This window comes from Leucopleurus acutus (genome assembly GCF_964270905.1).
Source record: "Leucopleurus acutus genome assembly, chromosome: 17".
Lineage (NCBI taxonomy): Eukaryota > Metazoa > Chordata > Mammalia > Artiodactyla > Delphinidae > Leucopleurus > Leucopleurus acutus.
Window position 1 is genome coordinate 36,789,357 of NC_139159.1, and position 23,111 is coordinate 36,812,467.

General features: G+C 40.1%; 2 protein-coding genes and 1 pseudogene across 3 annotated transcripts in view; 2 read left to right on the forward strand and 1 right to left on the reverse strand.

Annotated features, from left to right (window-relative positions):
* Positions 1-23,111, forward strand: part of LOC309974419 (UDP-N-acetylglucosamine--peptide N-acetylglucosaminyltransferase 110 kDa subunit-like) — a gene marked incomplete at its 3' end in the record, with an annotated part of 146,206 nt that overhangs the window by 50,241 nt on the left and 72,854 nt on the right. The gene's annotated exons all lie outside the window — the stretch shown is intronic.
* On the forward strand, positions 4,847-6,239 carry LOC309974379 (ferritin light chain-like; annotated as a pseudogene). The gene is made up of 2 exons: positions 4,847-4,872; positions 5,697-6,239. The product of its transcript is annotated as a ferritin light chain-like (transcript).
* On the reverse strand, positions 19,659-22,799 carry LOC309974498 (UDP-N-acetylglucosamine--peptide N-acetylglucosaminyltransferase 110 kDa subunit-like; the record flags this gene model as incomplete). Its single annotated transcript, XM_082859150.1, has 1 exon — positions 19,659-22,799. The coding sequence occupies one exon, from the start codon at positions 22,797-22,799 to the stop codon at positions 19,659-19,661; it is 3,141 nt and encodes a 1,046-aa protein (XP_082715276.1).

Genomic DNA, 23,111 nt, shown 5'->3' on the forward strand with positions numbered 1-23,111 from the left:
AGCAAAGGAAATTATTAGGGGCAAAGAGGGTCATTACATAAAGATAACAGGAATAATCCACCTAGATGACCTAGTGATACTAAATGTGTGTGCACCAAACAACAGAACTTCAAAATGCATGAAGCAAACACTGAAAAAGGTAAAAGGAGAAAGTTTTAAATCCACAATTATTATTTGAGACTTCAACACAGCAATTTATACAACTACCAGAGAGAAAAATCAGCAAGGATATGGAAGAACTGAAAACATCATCAATCAACAGGATATAACTGACATTTAAAGAACACACTCAGTAAGAGCAGAATACATATTGAAGTGTCCATGGAACATTCACTCATATACCATATACTGGGCGATAAAAAAACATTAGCAGATTTAAAAGAATTAAAATCACAGGGAGTATGTTCTCTAGCCATAATGGAATCAGACTAGAAATGAATAAGAGAAAGACAACAGGAAAATCTTCAATCACATGAAAACTAAACATCACACTTCCAAATAACTCATGGGTAAAAAAGACAGCATCAAGGAAAAAATTTTTAAATGCATAGAATAAAATAAAATGGAGATATAACAGATCAAAGTTTGCGGAATGAAGTGAAAGCAATGCTGAAAGGGAAGTTTATAGCACTAAATTGGGAAAGAAAATATTTCAAAGCAATAATCTAATTTTCTATATTAAAATAGTAAAAAAGGAAGAGGAAAAAACACTAAACAAGCAGAAAGAAGGAAATAATAAAGATGAAACAGAAATCCATGAAACTGAAAACAGGAAAATAGGGGGGAAAATCAATGAAACAAAAGGCTGGTTCTTTGAAATAAACAATCTAACCAATAAAGATCTAGAAAGACTGATAAAGATAAACAGAGAGATGGCACAAATCACAGATATCAGAAGTGCAACCAGGGATACCATGACATATCCTGCAGGTTAATGAGGGACAAGTTACTATGAACAAGTCTACACTATAAATTCAAAAATGTAGATGAAATGGGCCAATGTTTCTACACCCAAAACTACCAAAACTCAGCCAAGATGAAATAGATAATCTCAATTTTCCTGTAACCATTAGAAACACTGGTTTTTCATTTAAAAACTCCCAAAAGAAATATTCAGGCTTAGATGTTTCACTTTTACCCAAGACTTAAAGAATTAACACCAATTTTACATGATTTGATAAGAAATAGAAGTAGAGGGAACAGTTTCTAATTAATTTTATGAAGCCAGTATTACCTTGATACCAAAACCAGACAGGGATAGTATAGAAAGAAGAAACCTACAGACCAATATTTTTTATGAAATTGGCTGAAAAACCCTCAGCCAAATATTAGCAAATTAAATCCAGAAATATATGAAAAGAATAATATACCATGACCAAGTGGGATTTATTCCAGTTATGCAAAGTTGGTTAAATATTTGAAAATTAAACAGTGTAATCCACCATATCCAATAGATTAAGGGGGAAAAGTCATGTGATCCTATCCATTAATGCAGAGAAAGCATTTGACAAAATCCAATCCCATTCATGATTTTAAAGAAAGAAGAAAAAAAACTCCAAGCAAACTAGGAATAGAAAAGGAACATACTGAAACTCATAAAGATGATCTACAAACAACCTATACCGACATGATATTTAACTGTGAAAGACTGGATGCTTTCTCTGTAAGATCAGAAACAAGGCACCGATATCTGCTCTCACCACTTTTATTAAATATATCACTGGAGGTTCTAGTAAGAAAATAAAGCAAAAATAAATAAATACATAAATTTAAAAGTTAAATTTTTTAAAAGTTTATTTAAAAGATAAAAGACTATTCCTACTACGTTGCATAGGAAGGAACATATCCTACTGAATGTTGAATAGCAATATATCCTATTATACTGAATAAGGAAAAGTAAAACTGTCTGTATCTGAAGATGAGATGATAATCTAAATGGAGAAAATACCAAGGAATCCACAAAAAGCTTGAGAAATAATATTAGTTTGTAAATGATTTAGAGTACAAGATCACCACAATTTTATCAAATTATATATTAATAACAAATGTGTAGAAGCTTAAATAAAAATATGTGATGCCATTTACAACTGACCTAAATAAATACTTAAATATAAGCCCAATAAGACATTTATAGGCCCTCTATACTGAAAATTACAAAATGCTGATGAAGAAAAAATTTTAAGTCCCAAACAAATAGGGAGACATACCTTGTTCATGGATTAGAAAACACAACATGATAAAGATGTCAATTCTCCCCAAGCTAAGAGGCTTAACACAATTACTCTTAAAATGCCCTCAAGGTTTTTGTGGATATAGACAAGCTTATTCTAAGATTTATATGGTAAGAAGAGGCTGAAGAATAGCTAAAACAACTTGTAAAGGAAGATGAAAATGGGAGGAATTAATCTACCCAATTTCAAGAGTTTGCAGTAATGATGGAGGGTAGATACATAGATCAATAGAATGGAATAGAGAACCCAGAAATAGACTGACATAAATACATATAACTTGTTTTTGACAGCAGTGCAAAAGCTATCAAGGAAGAATAGACTTTTCAAAAAAATGGTACTGAAACAGTTGGACATCCCTCGACAAAAACAAACAAAAAATGAACCTTAACCTCCACACCTTACACAAAAATTAAATCAAAGTGGATCATAATCTTAAATGTAAAAGAAGGGCATTTTTAGAAAAAAAATAGGAGAAAATGTTTGGCATCTAGAACTAGGGGAATAATTCTTAGACTTGACACCAAAAGTATGATCAATAAAGGCAAAAACTGATAAATTGGATCTCATCAAAATGAGTTAAAAATGCTTCATAGAAGATCCTTTTAAGTGGATGAAAACTCAAATTACACAGTAGGAAAACATATTTGAAAATCCCATATGAGACAAATGACTTGTATCTATAATATACAAAGAACTCTCCAAACAACTTAAAAAAATCCAACTAGAAAATAGGCAGAAGACAGGAACAGACATTTCATGGAAGAGAATATACACACGGCAAAGGAGCACATGAAAAGATGCTCAGCAGCATTAGCCATTAGGGAAATGCCAATTAAGACCATAATGAGATGTCAGAGAGTAACTAAAATTAAAGTATAGTGACAACATCAAATGCTGGCGAGTACATAGAAAAATTATATCACATCACTGGTGGGAAAATAAAATGGTTTAGCCACTCTGATCAACAGCTTGACAGTCTCTTTTAATCCTAAAAGTAGATTCACCCTACAACGCAGTAATTGTACTCTTGAGCATTTATCCAAAAGAAACAAAAACTTAATTAAGTTCCCACAGAAACTTACACATAAATGTTCATAGCAGTTTTATTTATAATAGCCAAAAACTGGCAACTACCCAAATGTCTTTCAGTGGATGAATGTTGAAACAAATTGTGATAAAATCTTATGATAGAATACTACCGAGCAACAGAAAGGAACAAATTATTAATATACGCAAAAATTGAAATGAACTTCAAGGGAATGATGCCGAGGGAAAAATTTTGAAAAGCCGATCTCCGAAGATTAAGTAATTCATGATTATGTTTACATATTATTCTTAAAATAACAAAACTGTGGAGATGGAGAACAGCTTAGAAGTTGCCAAGGGTTAGAGTGGGGGTAGAAGGTACAGCGGGGGAACTCTGTGAGGTTTTTGTGGTTCCAGTACAAATAATACAGCAATCTTGGTTTTAATCCCTAAGATTTCTAAAAGCAATTCCTAATAAGAGGTGTCCAGATATTTAGCAATGGCAGATTAGAGGTATAGCTCCCCAACATAACAACTTCAAAAGAGAACATACTAATTCAATGCATATGTTAATTTCAAAAAAAGGCCTGTCACAATACTTAAATGGTATATATCTTAACTATATTATTCTAAGTATCCAGCTATACCAGATGGACTAGCAAGATTTTCTGTACATTCAACCTTATTTAAGACAGTAAATCTTATAATAAGACAGTTAGAAAAAGAAAAAAAAAACAAACCTCAACTACAGTTGGATATTCTCATAGGAAGATGAGGTGAAAATATGCAGCAGCGGTTCAAAAGCTTAAGCAGTGGCACCTAAATTTGGTTGTGCATTAGAATCATCTGAAGCACTTTTTAAAAACCCTCACACTGACGGTTGGTCATCGTAGACCAATAAAATCATTTTAAATCTCCTCAGACGATGCCAATGTCTAGCCAGAACTGAGAACCAGCGGACTAAGCAGAAGGGGATGTTTCTACAAAGATCTCTTAACAATAAGTCCTTTCACCCAATCAGATTTACCTCCCCGCAAAGGGCTAAAGAATGCTAGTGTTGTCCATACTTGCTTAGCTTTAATTAGCACTTGTGACTTGCCCAAAACCTAGATCATGTTTCCCCTAAATTTCATGTTATTCCCTACGTTTTTCAAACCCAGGGCTAAGGGGTTTGCCAGGATGAGATTTTAAGTGCTCACACAGGGCAAGTCCCTGGCAAACCAGGACAGCGGTCCCTCTACATTGAAATGTAAAGCATCCTAAATAACCCTGCCACTGCTCCCAGATCCTAGTCTGTGCCAACCAGTGGAGAAAAGGCATTCTCCATTACCACCACGGCAAATGCTGCTGTACTTGCCTTGGCTGGTCCCTATCTTTTCCAGGCACCACTCCCCTTCACCTGCTGGTGGACGCTTTGGCCAGCTGACAATGCAGATATTTTCAAACTTTAAGGTGAATAAAAATCATCTGGAGGGCCTGTTATAACAGAGATCACTGAGCCCCACCAGAGTTGCTGATTCCATAGGGCTGGGACAGGGCCCTAAAACTTGAATATCTGACGCTGGTAAAACTGGTCAGGTTGTTACCGAATGCAGGTTCGTGTGTCTGAAGCACAGTGAGGCCAAACAAACCTAAAGGTTGGAGTCTGGAGTAGAGAAAGGTTTATTGCAGGATCGAGCAAGGAGAGGGGTGGCCCGAGTTCCAAAACACCCTGAAATCTCCAAAGGATTTCAGCAAAGCATGTTTAAAGGCCAGGTGAGGGAGGGACGTCCCAGGGAATGTGATCAGCTCGTGCACAATCCTCTGATTGGTTGATGTGGAGGCCACAGGGCAGGTAACATTATCCATCCTTAGGTGCCAGAAGGTCTGGGGGCTACGTGCTCATGATCATCAAGGAGTTAATTTCTTCCATTGGGTGGTGGTTTTTAGCATCTGAAAACTCAAGAAATATGCCTGAGATACTATTATCTGAGTACTTCAGAGAGGAACTACAGCAGAGGATATGGGGGATGGGTCTGTCCTAGGAAGGCCCCATAGGGTACTGCTTGGTTACAAGGTGACCATACTTTGAGAACCACTGCTCTAGTGGCTTGGAATGTTCAGAAAGTAATGGAAGAATCCCTTCCCAGGTCTAGATTCTAGTATCGCCAGCTATTTTGGCGGGGGGAAGGGTAAGTTTTGTCCTTGCTTGGACTTCTGGTTCATTTATATCAAAGCCTATTTGAGGCAGTGCGCTCGGCAGTCCTGCAGTTCTGTCTTTTGCTTCAACAGTGTTTGGAATGAACAGACCCAGGGACGCTCCTTGCTCCAGCCCCCGACCACCCTCCAACCTTTCTTCCTGTCGCAACCTTTGGAATCAGCCACTCAGCTATCCTCAGCCTCCAGGACAGGCCAACACCGTTTTTTGAGCTTAGCTCCTTATCACTGATCAACCACGAGTTCCCAGGTGCGTCAGAATTATTCCATCGAGGTGGAGGCCGCCGTCCACCGCCTGTTCAACATGCATCTGGGGACACTTACCTCTCTCTGAGCTTCTATTTCGACAGCAACGATGGGACGCTGGACAGTGTGGGCCACATTTTTCGCCAACTGGCTGAGGAGAAGTGTGAGGGCGCGCAGCGTCTCTTGAAAATGCAAAACCAGTGCTGTGGCCGCGCCCTCTTCCAGGATGCGCGGAAGCCTTCTCAAGATGAGTGGGGTAAAACCCAGGACGCTGTGGAAGCCGCCATTCTTAGGGAGAAGAGCCTGCACCAGGCACTATCAGATCTGCGCGCCCTGGCTTCCGCCCGCGCAGACTCCCACCTCTGTGACTTCCTGGAGAGCCGCTTCCTGGAGGAGCAGGTGAAACTCATCAAGAAGATGGGCGACCACCTGACCAACCTCCGCAGGCTGGCTGGTCCGCAGGCTGTGCTGGGCGAGTATCTCTTTGAAAGGCTCACCCTCGAGCACAAACAGGAGTCTCTGAAGTCCAGCGGCCTCTGAGGAGCCCCTCTGGCATCAGAGCTTCTGCCTGAAGCCCTGCTCTGCAGCTACTAGGCAGCTCTGTAACCGCCCTGGAGCCCTCTCCCAAGCCTTGGACCAAATGGAAACAATAACGCTTTTTGCAGAAGGAAAAAAAAAAAAAGCCTATTTGAAACACAAACAGAATAAAGAGGAAAAAAAGAAATATATATATATATATTCATGTTTTTTTTCCTTTTTTTAAAAATTTATTTTACTGAAGTATAGTTGATATACAATGTTTAGTTTATGCTGTACAACAAAGTGATTCAGTTACACGTATATATAATTTTTCATATTCTTTTCCATTATGGTTAATTACAGGACATTGACTATAGTTCCCTGTACTATACAGTAGGACCTTGTTGTTTATCCATCATATATATAATAGGTTACCTCTGCTAATCCCAAACTCCCAATCCATCACTCCCCCACCTCCCCCTTCCCCTCGGGAACCACAAGTTTGTGTGCTATGTCTGTGAGTCTGTTTCTGTTTCATGGATAAGTTCATTTGTATCATATTCTAGATTCCACATATAAGTGATATCATATGGTATTCGTCTTCCTCCTTCTCACTTACTTCATTTAGTATAATAGTCTCTAGGTCCAGCCATGTTGCTGCAAATGGCATTATTTCATTCTTTTTTATAGCTGAGTAGTATTCCATTTTATATATATCACATCTTTATCCATTCATCTGTGAGTGGACATTTAGGTTGTTTTCATGTCTTGGCTATTATAAATAGTGCTGCTGTGAACATAGGGGTGCATGTATGTTTTCGAATTATAGTTTTGTCCAGATATATGCCCAGGAGTAAGATTGCTGGATCATATGGTAGCTCTACTTTTAGCTTTTTGAGGAACTGCCATAGTGTTTTCCATAGTGGTTGCACCGATTTACATCCCCACCAACAGTGTAGAAGTCAGTCAGAAAGAGAGAGACAAATACCGTATGCTAACACATATATATGGAATTTAAGAAAAAAAAATGTCATGAAGAACCTAGGGGTAAAACAGGAATAAAGACACAGACTTACTAGAGAACGGACTTGAGGATATGGGGAGGGGGAAGGGTAAACTGTGACAAAGTGTGAGAGAGGCATGGACATATATTCATGTTCTTTTAACATATGAATTGCCCCACTTTATCTGTGTGAAATAAGTTTGTTCCCGTTATTGGGCTGCTTCTCAAGCTTTGCTGCTCATTTGAATTACCTAAAGAGCTTTTAAGAAAAACATTGGTGTCTGGGTCCCAGCCCCAGAGATTTTGATTCAGTAGGTCTAGGGAGGAGCCTGGGCACAGGGAGGTCTCAGAGTTCCCCAGGTGATTCTAATGTGCAGCAACTTTGGGAACCACCTCTTGGCTTCAATCCAGCTAGTGATCAGATATTAAATCTAAGACACATGGGCTAGTGCGTGAGCTCTAGGAAGATTCGTGCCAGGGAAAATGATCGATAGTTGTGTTACTTCTCTGAAATGGACTGAAATTTCCAATTAGCATGAACAGGGGAGGGTGAATGGGTGAATGCAATAAGGTGTATCATTTACGTATTGCCCTATGTGTATGGCTAGAAGCTTTTGCAACTGAGATCTGCCCTACTTTTCATGCTAATGGTAATGCTTGTCCTCCTAATGCAGCTGTAAACTTTATAAGCCCATAGGTAGACAGCATCACAAAATATTTACCCCTCCCCACTGGCCCACTCTCAAGCTTCTCTCCCCTTCCCCAATACACAAATGTACATCAATGCTCTTGAGACCACTATCAACATATTGACCTTCAATTCTTCTACTTTGCAGCTTCCCTCTTATCAGGAGATGTCAGCATTTAGTGCAAGGACAAATGCTTGCCTCTTGGTGAGTAATGTAGGCAATGCCTCCAAGAGACAAATAGCCCTTAGGAAGGGGGAAAAAGTCTTTCAAAAAGGTTGATGCCCAGAGGAGGCATTTTCAGTCATCTCAGCTTAGAGGTCAAATATCCAAAATTAAAAAGGTTAAAAAAAGCAAGGAAGAAAAGGAAAAAAGCAAGGAAGAAAAGAAGGAAACAATTTTCTTATCTCATAGTAATAAGGCAGTTTTCCTTAAAAAAAAAAAAGACTTAAGCCATAAATTCTCTTTCCTAATCAAAATGTGCTTTTCGGTCTTTAGACTATTCCTCTTATATCCTGTATTATTCATGACGTTTAATTCTTGAAATAGCACATGGCTGAAAACAGAAGCTAACCTCTTGTCCACTATGAATTAAATCTTCTTTTCTTAGGACCTGTCTACAGTGTACAATTTGGGGTTTGCCAACATAATTATTTTCTCTGAAATAAGTTACAGCATTTTGCCTTTTCAATATATAGTTATACAATATATTGTTAACACAACATAGTTAATATAGTCAATATAGTAAATACAACTATAACACACGTGATATGATGCCACTTTGGTGATTTTCTTCATCCATGTAATTCTGAAATTTGACAGTATAGTTTTCATATTCTAATGAGCTGAGTATTACCTTTGCAAGGATAGAAAAATAAAATAAATTCATAATATTCTTGTGTGGTTTGCCCCTGGGGTGGATTACCATAATGGGGGGATATTTGAGCCTTTCCCCAAGTCATTAAAAAACCTCCAGCGAGCAGCCCCTTGTCCTTTCCAGGGAGTGGGGGGAAAGGATCTTTAATCATAATAATCCTGGGGGGAGAAATCTCAGAAATAAGACATCTGCTTCTGTGCCTTGTTGTTTTGCAGAATAGCAATGATTGCTTTAGCAGCTTCTATTGCCATGTGTGTACAATAAGTAAATGAACATAAAATTGAATGAACGCATAAAAGAAGGATAAACCCACCCAGCTTAACAAATCCACTCTCTCACCTGCTGTGCCCTGAAACATGAAAGAAAGAATCACGGGATCATAAGGATTAATAAAATAACAGTCTCTGTTAACAATATTGACAGGAGGTATAAGGATAATTTGTCTGATGTGGGACCAACAGCTTAACTGCTTAATCCTGTTTTTTTTTTTTTAAGGGTAACTCATTCATTTGTTGTTTAAAGATTGCAAGACAACTTCTGAATTTCTGTAGCACAGTTTAAATGTTTTACTTTTTTGATAAATCAGAGTATAATAGAAAAAACAATTAGTTTCCAGTAATATCTATATCTCTATTCAGAATTAAGTCTTCCACAGACATGTAACCTGGAAACAAAAGCCTGTTACAATAAGCAAAGCTTCAACAGAGCTGCTACTTTTCGGGCCAGGGAAAGGTTCATCCCTATAGGAGGAGGATGTGCTATGTAAAATGGCTGCAAGGTCACAGCCTTGAGGGCGCTGGAAGTCTATTATCCTATCCCACATTAAGTAGTTTGGTGAACTTCAAACGTCCGTTCATCTGCAACCAAGCTGGCAAACTTAACTGATATCTCAAGCAGGTAAAAAATAAATTAAAAGAAATCCTTACACTGATGTTCCTTGATTCACACTGTTAAATGGTTCATTAACATGTAATTCTGGCTAAGAATTACATTTGAGACTCCTTGCTCAGATTTTGGTTAACAGTACAAATCTTTCAGAAATTCAAGTTCTTATTAATCAATAATTTGTCAGCTAGGCTACATTCAGGCATCAGCTGCAACTACAGAATAGGTGCACTGCCTCAGTGCTTTGGAAAGACATAATCTAGAACACTACTAGCAGACAAAATATCTGTTACTAGACAGCACAGGTGCAGTACAGCAAGACAAAAACATATATTCATGTGTGCCGCGGACCAGCCGGAGAAAGAGGATTTCACCGCCCAGGGTCAGAAGGGAAGGGGTAAGGAACTGAAGTGGCACCGACGAATAGGGTCAGAAGGACCAAGACAACTGATGGTTGCAAGGCAAATTTTATTGCTCTACAGTTGCAGATTATCTAGACTAGAAATCGGAAGGTTGCCAGATGGTGGTTTACATTATCTACAGACTGTCTCGGCTCAAGGTTAACTTCCCTGGGAGAAAACCCATAAACCCAGAAGCATCAGAAATAACCTGCATGTGCAGGGGGAAGACAGCTTTGCTTGTCTCATTTTACATTCTTTCTGATCTCTGGGCCCTGGTGATTTATCTCCCATGGAATGGAACAAGGAGGGGAACAAGTAGGGACAGTCCCTTCGAGCAGCGGCGGCATGCCTAGCATGTCCTTACCTGCTCTCAAGGCTGACTGCTTCCCACAGGTCCCCCTTTTTTATTTTTTAACTTTTGCTGCAAAATAATTCCATGAAGTTTAGTGCCGAGAGTAGTGTACTGTTGCATGAGGATACGAAACAGACATGAGAAGATTATTATCAATAATAGGCAAATTATGGCCAGGGTAATAAATCCTGACAACCTTCCAGTAATCCAAGACTGAGGGTTTAACCACTTTAAATGATCCAGTAAAGTTTGAATTACATCTTCTGGCGAAACATCATCAAGATGTGTATTTTGTATACCCTGAATTTCAGCATTTAATTTCTTAAGATCAAGACTAATATTATTATCTGACCAAACACTCAGCAGATGCATTTTTACTTTTTCCCATTCCCAAATAGTCACTGTACTTTTAAGGAGTAACACACATCCATGTATACTTTGCATGACAAGCTAAACGCATCCTCCATTTTAATGCTTCTATCTGATCTCCAATCCCCAAAATTGCGTTTTTGAATTCATCTAACTTGTTATTAATCTGTAAATCTATGTGACTTTGTAAAGATAAAGCAAGACTGGTATGTTGAGATAACTGATTAGCAAAGTGAGCATGATGAATACTCTGTGAAAGAGCAAGACCGGCAGTAGCCACGGTAGCAGACAGAGCAGCCGAGGCAAGTAAACTTACTATTAGCCACCCAAGAAAGCGTCTCCTTCTCTGCAAGGCTTTAGAGAGTTCCACCCATGCCTGTACTCCAGTATCTTCATACCAAGGTTCTCTCAGATGTACAGGCACCATAACATACATGGGTTGCTTTAGTATAAGCACAGATTGCGTTCCTGCAGAAGGGAACATACAACTGCTAAAAATACAATTAACACAGCTAATATTATATCCTCCTTTGGAAGAATTACCAATGTTAATAGAACCAAACAAAAGTGTATATGGAGGAGCAACACAAGTTATAACAGGTGTATTGGAATAAGTTAGAGCTAGTTTCCATATATCCCAGTTCTTTAGAAATGTGATAAACCTATCTATGATGGGAAAAGAAGAGATAAGAATTGACAGCTTGGTATAATCTATAGTAGACCATATTTGGTTATTATTCCAAGATGCATTGCAACGTTCAAAATTGGATCCAGGAAAGTTAACGGTCATAAGGGGAGGCAATTGATTTTTTGATTTTCTGTTAAGCATAGTAACCTTATGTCCAGCTATAAGTATCCCTTGTCCTCCAAGTAAACGCTTCATACAGAAATAATTTCCTGAATCTTCACCTGTAACCTTGGCTATAGTAATAGCGGAATCCCTAAGTGGTGAGCCGTATGAGATTTGACCTCTAATATTAATAGCTTGCCCATTTTATACCAAATGATGGTATCCTTAAGATCCTCTCGTCGGCTGGTAGCCTGGCATGTAAGAGTAATGTTGGTTCCTGTAAAACGAAGGATGCCTGGAGAGCCTGACAAACTAATTGATTGATCCGTTCCCTCATAAACATCTGTATGCTCATAACTAATAGCCTTTACACATCCAGTTTCCAGATTCAATGGGCTAAGACAGACAGGATGGGTACTAAACCAGTTAGTATAATTTACAGACATATTGATTTGTTTTATATTCCCAATAAGAGGCCCATAAACAGTTATCATTGTAAAATACAGGAAACTCTGCTTCAGACCAAGATATGGGTTGTAATAGTGGAGGATCAGGTACATAGGCCCAGTAAGTTGCTGCATTAACAGAGGGAACATATGAAATGGTTGCCAACATAGCCAAAAATAAAGTTACAGGTGTAACAGGATTATTCTGTTGTTTCACTGACTCTTGAGCTCGTGAAACCAGTTGTTTAATTTGTCCCCAAGTTGGAACATCACTCCTTTGAGTCGTCCTGGCAAGTGGTCTCCTCTTCTTCTTCTTTTTCTCAATCAACACTGTCAAATTTTCGGGAAAGGTGCAGAGCTTCTTCATCTTCTGAACTAGGTGAGCTGTGGCGAGCCATCTATTTGCTTGACTAAGCGCTCAGGAAGCCAGCGAGGTCCAGGCGCTGATCTGGGAAAGATACACACGTGACCATGTCCCCAAATCAACACAGGATCAGGACCATGCCAAGTGCTGGTTAACGATTCTTTCCAGAGGACCTCCGGAGACTGAGAGGCAAATCTTGGCTCAGCCACCAACCTTCCCCCTGCAGAGCAGCCAAATTTGTCAACAGTGAGAACATTTAAAATAAACAGAGCATGATTTATAAGGTTATGTGGCGTTGTTCTATACAATTCCCCCCTGTTTATTTTTTCAATAGTTAGCTTTAAAGATCTATTTGCACGTTCTATAATACCTTGTCCTTGAGGGGTATATGGAATGCCTGTAATATGGGTAATTTTGTAATGAATTACAAAATGTTGCAAAAGCAGCGGGCCCATTATCTGTTTTAATAATTTTGGGAAGGTTCATGAAAGCAAAACAGTGTAATAAATGAGTGATAACATGTTTAGTAGCTTCTCCGGTCTGTGCTGTAGCACAGAGGAAACCAGAATAAGTATCGATAGTGACATGAACAAACTGTAATTTCCCAAAAGACGGGATATGAGTAACATCCATTTGCCATAAATGTCTAGGTAATAATCCACGAGGATTAACAACATAATGTGGAACAGGAAGGTGAGGTAAGCATTGTGCGCATTGCTTAACAATTTGTGGGGCGGCTTCACCAGTAAGGGAAAATTGTGTGTGTAATGTAGCCGCTGACTGACGGTGTAAAGCGTGCAACTGCTGTGCTGCTTGTGAAGCAGTTTGATCATAACTTACCATAATATGAGGGTGTCCAGGACATGGACCATGAGTATCAAGAGTATGAAGATAATGAATGCAGTATATTAGCCATTCTTGACAGCATGACGAACGGAAAGGAGGAGTACGGTAAATTGGGACATGTCTTGCTTTAGGGAAAAGAGATTGAGGAGGAGGAGTAACTCCAACTCTATTCTTGGGAGGAAAATCTACAGGATAAAGATCACGTTTAGATCGAGTTAAAACATCTGCAGTCGCATTAAGTTTAGTCAATGGACCAGGCAAGTTAGAATGAGCATGGATATACAGACCTGCAACAGGACCATCATGGGAACGAATAAGCTGTTGAAGCAAACGAAAAGAGGATGGTAATTCAGGGTCATTAGTATGTCCTATGCTTGCAGTCTCTAGAAGAAATCACAAGCTAATAAGATATTTACTATCAGAAAACAAATTAAAAGATATAGAAGGCAAATGTTTAAAAGACATAATGACAGCATACAGTTCAACACGTTGAGCTGAAGTCAAGGAAGTTTCTTTAATGAGGTTTGTTCCGTCGTCAATGATTACAGTAGCCACTCCTGAAGAAGAACCATCCGTAAAAACCAAAGGTACATGAGGAACAGGCTGTTGCCTAATTATAGAAGGAAAGATATGAGTTAAGTTTGCTGAATTGGATCAATTTATCAGCAGGGTAATGGCATTCCAAGGTACCTGAAAATCCTGCAAGAGCAAGACCCCATTCATTACTATGTTGAAAAAGCCAATTTTGTGGACTAACTGAATAAGGGATAATAATTTGAGAAGGTTCTATACTTATAGGTTGTAAGCATCTAGTTCTACCTTGCATTATTAAATTACTAATAAGTTCATAATAAGGGTTAGTAACTTTAGAGGGTGTAGTTTTCATATGAATCTATTCAATAATACCAACAGTTTGCCATAAGACGGCAGTAGGCACATGAGGAGTTGGACAAATTATTAAGAAAATTGGAAGGTGAGTATGAATTCTAGTTAATTGTGTAGAACTGATAGATCTATTGACTATTTGTAAAGCTTGAAATCCTTCTGGAGTCATAGAGCGTGAAGAAGGAGGATCTGAGTCACCTTTAAGAATATCAAACAAAGGCTGTAATTGAGCAGTAGTAAGTTTTAAGGAAGGCCTTAGCCAATTAATATCGCCAAGTAATTTTTGAAAAGCATTTAATGTTTTTAAATTATCAACTCGAATTTGCAGTTTTTGAGGCCTAATAGTAGTGTTATCAATATATTTTCCCAAATATAAAAATGGAGATTGTCTTTGAATTTGTTTTGAGGCAATGACCAAGCCAAATGATTGTAAGGACTGTTGTAAAAATTGAAAAGCAGTCTCTAATAAAGAAATATTATCAGTGGCTAAAAGTATATCATCCATATAATGTATGAGATATAACGATGGAAACCTTTTTCTCACAGGAGTCAAGGCCTGAGCCACATATTTTTGGCATAATGTAGGACTATTTGCCATGCCCTGAGGCAATACTTTCCACTGAAATCTCCTCATGGGTTCCTTAAAATTTAAGGCAGGCAAGCTGAAAGCAAAATGTTTTCTATCTTCAGGAAACAAAGGAATAGTGAAAAAACAATCCTTTAAATCTATAACTAAAAGATGATAATTGTGTAGTATGGCTGTTGGAGAGGGTAGGCCTGGTTGAAGAGCTCCCATTATTAGCATAGTTTTATTAACAGCTCTTAGATCCTGTAATAACCTATATTTTCCAGGTTTTTTCTTGATAATAAAAATAGGAGTATTCCAAGGACTACTGGAAATTTCTAAATGCCCTAATTGTTCCAGTACTAATTGTTCTGCAGCTTCTCATTTCTCCTTTGTGAGGGGCCATTGGTCCACCCATACAGGGTCATCAGTCAGCCAAGTAATTGGATCAGCAGTGAGTGGAGGAGACTCCAAGGCCCCTAAGAAAAACCCAAACCTTGTCTATCATTTTTTATTTTCACATCAATAGGATAGACAGTTCCTTGTTGATTTGTTCCCAGCCCTTTTGTGGGAAGAAATCCTTGATCCAACATCATATTAGAGACTTGAGAGTTTGGACTATAAAGTAATACTCCCATTTCTTTTACTATATCTCGGCCCCAGAGGTTTAAAGGCAGCCCAGGCAAAACATAAGGCTGGAAGTATCCTGAATGGTCCTCACTATCTTGCCATAAAAAAAACTGACTACTTTGCATAGGAGAAGAACTTTGTCCTATTCCGTGAAGTTCTGTAATAGTAGGACTAATGGGCTAACGTTTAGGCCAGTGTATCTGCGTCATAACAGAGACATCAGCTCCAGTGTCTAACAAACCTGAAAAAACCTTTCCATTAATGGTTCATTTCATTTCTGGACGTTCTTTCCCTATCTTCTGAATCCAGTAGGCAGCATTAGACGATCCAAAAGCCTTTGTTTCTCTCTTTTGATGTTGTAAACTTTGTCCATGAGGTACAAAGGGCAAAAGTAGCAATTGTCCAATTTTATCACCAGGAGAAATAGTTATTATATTTTTAATAGTTTGTGCCATGACTTTTATTTCTCCTTCGTAGTCAGAAACCATGACTCCTGGCATAACAGTTAAACCTTTCATGGTGACACTACTTCTTCCCAATAATAGTCCCATCAAACCCTTGGGTAAAGGTCCACAGATGCCTGCAGAGAGGGCCTGAGGACCCATTTCAGGAGTTAATACATATTGGGCGGAGGTACTGAGCTCCAGTCCTGCGCTTCCTGGTGTTGCTCTGGAGAGCGAGGATATTGTATGTTTTTGTTTTTGGTTAATGTCTGATTGATAATTTGAGGAGGATACACAGACATTACCCTTATTATTTGTTGGGGCTGGGGAAGGCCCCGGGAGGAGTTTCCCGACAGTGGTGGCCCATCCTTGTGGCCCACTGAGCAACCATCTGTGCCCAATGTTTTCCCCTATTGCATTTAGGGCATAAACCAGGGATTTTCTGACCATCTGGAGGTTTCTGAGTAGGGAAGGAAGGACTAGGGTTAGAATTAAAAGATCTACATTCTCTAGCAAAATGACCTGCCTTTCTGCATTTAAAACAAGTCTTTGTTTTCTTTTGATTGTTTTTAAACCCCACTTTAGTTAATGCTGCAGCCACAGCAGCACCCTGTATATAAGTAGGCCCAATGTCTGCACAAAGGTGAATATAATCCTCCAATGTTCCCCGTTTTCTCCAAGGTCGAATCGCAGCCTGACACGCATTATTAGCATTTTCAAAAGCAAGTTGCTTAACTACAATCATACCAGTGAGTCCGTCCACAATGAGTCTCCCCACCGCCTGTGACAACCTATCTACAAAATCAGCATATGGTTCATCAGGTCCCTGTCTAAGTTTTGAAAGATCTTCAGTTTTGTGTGTAGAAGGACATTTCCTCCAGGCTTGTAATGCCAAATGATTTATTTGAGGATAAGCAACAAAGGGATAAGTTAATTGATCTTGTAAAGAAAGATATTGTCCTTCCCCAATCAGCATATGGTAATCAACTGGAATATTATGGGCAGCATTCTTTTCTGCTTGTTCAGCAGCCCGTTCATAAAAATCAAACTTCCATATTAAATAATCTCCACCATTTAAACAAGCTCGTGCAATAGACTTCCAATCAGCGGGGGGAAGAGCTTCTCCTGTCAACCATAGCAGTAGTAAAAGGAGCAGTGGGCCCATATTGAGCACAGGCAGATTTTCAATCTTTCAAACCTTTCAAAGGGAGAGCCTGATGCTCCCTAGTAGCTTGTTGAGGATTATTAGGATCAGGTCTTTCTATGACGGGACAACAGAAAATAGGATCTTCTCCTCGTTTTATTGCTCCTTGTACAGCGCGCTGCAAGGGACTCAGCATTTTTACAGATGTGGATTTTTGAGGAAGACAGTCCTTATTAACCTGCAGCTTTTTCACTGACTTATCTATCACAGCCATTAGAAAATCATCCTCAGGATATTTCTCTCTTTTATGTTTACAAGCCTCATCTGTTAAGTCAAAATGTTCCTCTTCATCTAAAATATTTAAATTAATTAGCTCTTTCGGTTTAGGAAGTGGCGACACAGTAGCTGATAATACAGTCTCTCCTTCTGTCAGAGGCTTATGTTTTTCTGACTTTACATTCAAATCAACACTATCATGAGAAGAATCTAAACATATTTTTTATCAGATTCCACAAACTATATGTAACAACAGGAGTATGAGTAGGCCCTCGAGACTTGTAATAATTTTTTAATCTTCTCCAACTTTCTGCCAGATTTCTATGTCAACAGAGCCGCCATCAGGAAACCAGGGAGATACACCATGGATATTCTGTAAAAATTCAGTCAACTGTGAGGTAGAAACTTTATTACCCCGAGCTTTAAGCATCGAAAGTAAAACCTGAGCAAATAATTCATACATCTTTGAGCCCTTTTGCCCCATCTTATTTTACTTCTGACTATTGCCTTATGCCTCTATTAGTTCCACTTTTACTGGTGGCCACACATATTTTGCATAAGGGTTCTCTTACCTGCACTTTCTTTTTCTTTTAATTGCCTTCACGCTTCAGGTCCCTGTTCGAGTGCCACTTGCCGCGGACCAGCCGGAGAAAGAGGATCTCACCGCCCAGGGTCAGAAGGGAAGGGGTAAGGAACTGAAGTAGCACCGACGGATGGGGTCAGAAGGACCAAGACAACTGATGGTTGCAAGGCAAATTTTATTATGCTACAGTTGCAGATTATCTAGCCTAGAAATCGGAAGGTTGCCAGATGGTGGTTTACATTATCTACAGACTGTCTCGGCTCAAGGTTAACTTCCCTGGGAGGAAACCCATAAACCCAGAAGCATCAAAAATAACCTGCATGTGCAGGGGGGAGACAGCTTTGCTTGTCTCATTTTACATTCTTTCTGACCTCTGGGCCCTGGTGATTTATCTCCCATGGAATGGAACAAGGAGGGGAACAAGTAGGGACAGTCCCTTCGAGCAGCGGCCGCATGCCTGGCATGTCCTTACCTGCCCTCAAGGCTGACTGCTTCCCACACGTATGTTGCCTTGTTTAAGCCTCAAGCCCTCGATCCTTTGTTGAAATACAATAATTTCATTCCTATGGTTTTCAATACCAAAAACTCAACCTCCAGGAGGGCTAAAGTCTAATTTGTACTCCAAACCAAGTAGCAATGCAGTTTGCTACTACTGAGACTGAATCCATAAAGACTTCAAGACCACGTCCAGAAGACAAGTTATTATATATAATACCCTAGAAGGTCTGAAACATAATTATCATATACATAGCTGGTCCTTCAGAGCTTTTTACCTATAACATGTTTTTTGATGAAAGTTATTTAATGTACTGGAGATAACTGTGACTTACTGATCAAATATTTGAATACTTATACTTACCTGGGATTTCATTTCTGCTGAAAGAAAAAGGTAGAACAGGACTCACTAAAAAAAACAAACAAACATTAGAAATGAAAGTAAAAATCTTAACACACACTATCACTTTTGGAAGCAGCATAGAGGGGCAGCCAACGGTAAAACACTGGTGAAATAGGTCAAAACTCTAGGCCAAAAATCCATTATTATTATCATCAGTGACAGTACCACAACTGTGCCCTTCAGAATTAATAATCGCTCCTAAGAATCTTCATTTGGCACCAGATGATGCGGCTAAGAGAAACACTCTGGGAGGTTTTGAATCAGACTTGGTTTTTTGTTAGCCAAGTTACAGGAGAATTTTTAAAGTGGGGGGAAGGGAAGAAGCAAACGGACCAGGAAAAGAATTTAAGCCATCATCTATAAACCAACAAAGCACTGATAGTTCCAAACATTATGTCAGACACTAAAATGACTGATATAGGCTCAAGTGGTTTATAAAACCTATAAAAAGACTACACCAGCAAAGTTCCCATTTATCTGTAGAGTTCAGAAACTAAAACAAGGAATATTTTAGCTTAAAAGCTTATCTCAAGAGAATCATACACACTTCACATGAATACAAATACCCGAAACCAAACATTTTTAAAAGCTCCAATACCCAAAATATAAAGAAAAATATTAATTCAGAAGACTCGATCAATCCATGATAATCACAAAACGGCTGGGCAATCTCTATCTCCCTTCCACACTAACCATCCATCCCATGGAAGACCAAGGGAGAACAGACCTTCCAGACTTACCTTCCAGACCTTCCAGACACCTGGCTGCTGCAAAATTCTATGGAGACTCCTTGTGCAACAGCAGTTTCCCATCTCTTGTGTCTCTCCCTATCGTGATCATGATCATGCAGGAAGCAAGTCTGGCTGTGCTATTTCTTATCATTGACTGTCACCCATCTGCAGCATGGTATTGTACAGATAAGGAAAAAGTAATTCCCTTTCCCCCAGAAGGTTGAGGCTCAGGTACAGGGTAATTCTCCTGTGCACACAGTCATTATTTAGGCCGACTCAGTGACTTCAACAGGCGTAATCATGTGATCAGGTTTGTTGCCAGCTGCGTAATGCTCCCACATCTGTAGATAGAGCCGCTCTAGGTCCATTGTGTATTGTTTGGTGTTGAACAGAGGGCTAGATGTTCTCTGCTTCCAGACTTTGCCACGAATTTTCTTCAGGTATTCTAGATCAGTTCCCAGTTTCACAGCTATGTCTTCATATTCTTGTCTATTTTGAGCAATAAGCTCAAGACAGCCTAAACAAGTGAGCTGGGAAGCTGCAACTCGGGAAGCAAGAGTCTCTCCTGGCATAGTCACCACGGGTGTCCCTGACCAAAGGACATCCATCCCTGTGGTGTGTCCATTACAGAGTGGAGTGTCCAAGCAGACATCAGCCAGCTGGCCTCTCCGAACATGTTCCTCTTTAGGAGCAACAGGTGAAAAAATGATACGCTTCTGGGGAAGGCCCATATTTTGTGCATACTGTTGAATATTAGGTTCTCCTACTGCTGGAAAACGCAACAGCCACAGTACACTATTGGGAACACGCTTCAGAATATTTGCCCACATCTGCAAAGTAGATGGGTCAATTTTATATAACTGATTGAAGTTACAGTACACAATGGCATCTTCCGGTAACCCGTACTGAGAACGGGTGGTTACAATAATGGTACGGGGAACCTCCTCTCCAGTGGCAGCCTTAATGTTGATCTGGGTAGTTGCCAGTCCATTGCTAAGACTGAATCCATTAATTGTTATCTGAATTTGTCCTCTGTTAATCATTTCAATAACTGCCTCTGCAATAGTATTCATAGGAATGACAGGCATATTAAGAGCCGTATTACTGCTGTCTGCGTTGTCTCCTCCATCAGGACATTTCATCTCGACAATCTGCACATCTGGGAGACTATCAAGAAATGCTTTGAGGTCGATGCCATTCAGCACAATCCGATTGTCATAAATGTGCCCATTGGACTTAAAATCGATGACTGCCTTCTTCTTCAGGTGAGGGAACATATTAGCATGATCACCAATAAAGAAAGTACGGGGCATATAAGCCAGTTTCTCAGAATACTGCTCAGCAACTTCAGCAGGTGAAGTTTCCTGATCAGTGATGATATAATCCATGAAAAGCACGCCACTGGTCCCAGGGTAGCCCAGCCACATTGCCTGAATAGGAGCTGGCCTGAGAGCAAAGAGTTCATTTCGAGCACCCCTGGTATAACCATTCATATTTACAAGGATGTGTATACCATCTTGATGGATGCGATCAGCTGCTTTCCCATTGCATGGAATCTGAGAAAGATCAATGAAATGATGGGCTTCTGCCATCACCTTCGCTCGGAAGTTTGTGCCATCATCTGGGCTCAGGGCATAACAGAATACCTCAAATTTATCAGGATTGTGCATGCCTGGAATAGACTGCATAAGATGAGAAGTAGGATGATTCCCAAAGTCAGAACTCACGTATCCTACACGCAGTCGACCATCACTGAGCTTCAAGTCTTTTGGATGTTCGTACGGTGGTTTATGAAGGACACTGATCTCATCCAAGCAGAGGTTCCCATGGCTCTCAGCAATAGCCTTCCTGAAGCCATGAGAAAGAGGATAGAGCATACTATGATGAGGCTGCACAGAAGGCAACCTATTCTTCTCCAGCTGGTCAGCCACAATGCTGACCAACTTCTTCATTCGCTCATCATAGTCTGTCCAATCACAGACAATCTGCAGGCAATGAGCCAAATCACAATAAGCGTCAGGAAAATCAGGTTCAAGCTTCAGAGCAGTGCGATAAGAAGCAATTGCTTCTGGAATATTCCCTGAACACTTGTGGATGGAAGCCAGATTGCTGTGGGCATCCGCAAGTGCAGGGTTAATCTGAATGGCACGAGTATAACACTGCAAAGCTCCCTGAACATCCTGCATCTCCTTTAGAGTGTTTCCCATGTTACAATAGGCATCAGCAAAGGTAGGACTGATTCGAACAGCCTCCTTATAATGCATCAGAGCTTCCTGCAGTTTTCCCTGCTGCTGCAATACACTTGCTAAATTTGAATGGGCAACAGCAAACTCTGGGAAGACTTCTAATGCTTTACAATACAAGCGAACTGCCTCTTCAATGTTTCCCTGGTCTCCTTTGATATTGGCTAGGTTATTCAGAGAGTCTGCATGGGTGGGACACAGCCGCAGAGCTGTATTATAACACTCTTCTGCTTCGGCAACACTGCCCTTCTCTTCCAGAGCGTTGGCTAGGTTGCAGTAAGCATCAGGGAAATGTGGTTGCAATTCAATAGCTCGCCTGCAGGTGTCTATTGCCAGATCTATCAGGCCTTGCTCATAGTATACACAAGCCAGGTTGGCATGTACCACTGCATGATTTGGGCTCAAGCTTAGGGCACAAAGGTAAGCTGCCACAGCTCTGTCAAAAATCCGTGCCTCTTTCAAGACATTTCCTAAATTGATATAAGCATCCAGAAAATTGGGGTCAAGGGTGACAGCCTTTTCAAAGTGATGAATTGCAAGCCAAATCTCCCCTTGTGCATTGAAAACACAGCCAAGATTACTCCAAGCTACTGCAAAGTTCGGTTGCGTCTCCATTGCTTTCAAATAACATGCCTTGGCTCCTTCCAAGCGACCCAGGGCTTTGAGCAGGTTCCCCAGGTCACTGCGAACACAGTACAAATCAGGATTGCACTGAAGAGCAGAGACGTAAGCTTGTACTGCCCCTTCCATGTCGCCTGCTGCTACCAAAGAGGCTGCCAGGTTAATATAACCATCGATGAAATCTGGTTTGAGATGCAATGCATGCCGGTAATGCTCAATCGCTTCCTGCAACTGCCCTCTTTCCTTGTACACATTCCCCAAATTCGAATAGGCTTCTGCCAGAAGAGGGTTCTGTTTAATTGCCAGAGTACTAAAGTGGGCAGATCTGTCCAGGCTTCGACACTGGAAGTGTAGAGATGAAAGTAATAAAAGTACTCCAGTATTGTCTGGCTCTTGTCTCCACAGCTGCATGCAGTGTCTCTCAGCTGCCTCAAAATCTCCTGCCTGATACTCTCGATGTGCCAACTCAGCTAACCCTTGGAAGGAAAGCATACGTTTTGTTGGTTCTGTGCTGTCGGCCACGTTGCCCACAGAAGACGCCATCTGGAGCTTCTGGAGAGAGTGAGAAAAGGGGGTAATTGAGTCCCGCTGCCGCCACTACTGGCAAGAATATTTCTAGAGGTAGCAAGTACGAGGGCAGCAGCCGTACCACTGCTTTGACAGGCTTAAGCGGCGGCGACGGTTACAGGCACCGAACCTTAGGAACTCTGGTTGGTCGTCTAACTCTCATGCTCTTGAAATCTTAATTCTTAACCCTGCCCTCTTCCACCATTTTTCTCCTAATCAGGGAATAAAAATTACCTATACACTTGCCTTAGAAGAAATCAAAAGTCAGTAGTCCAAACACTTTTCAAA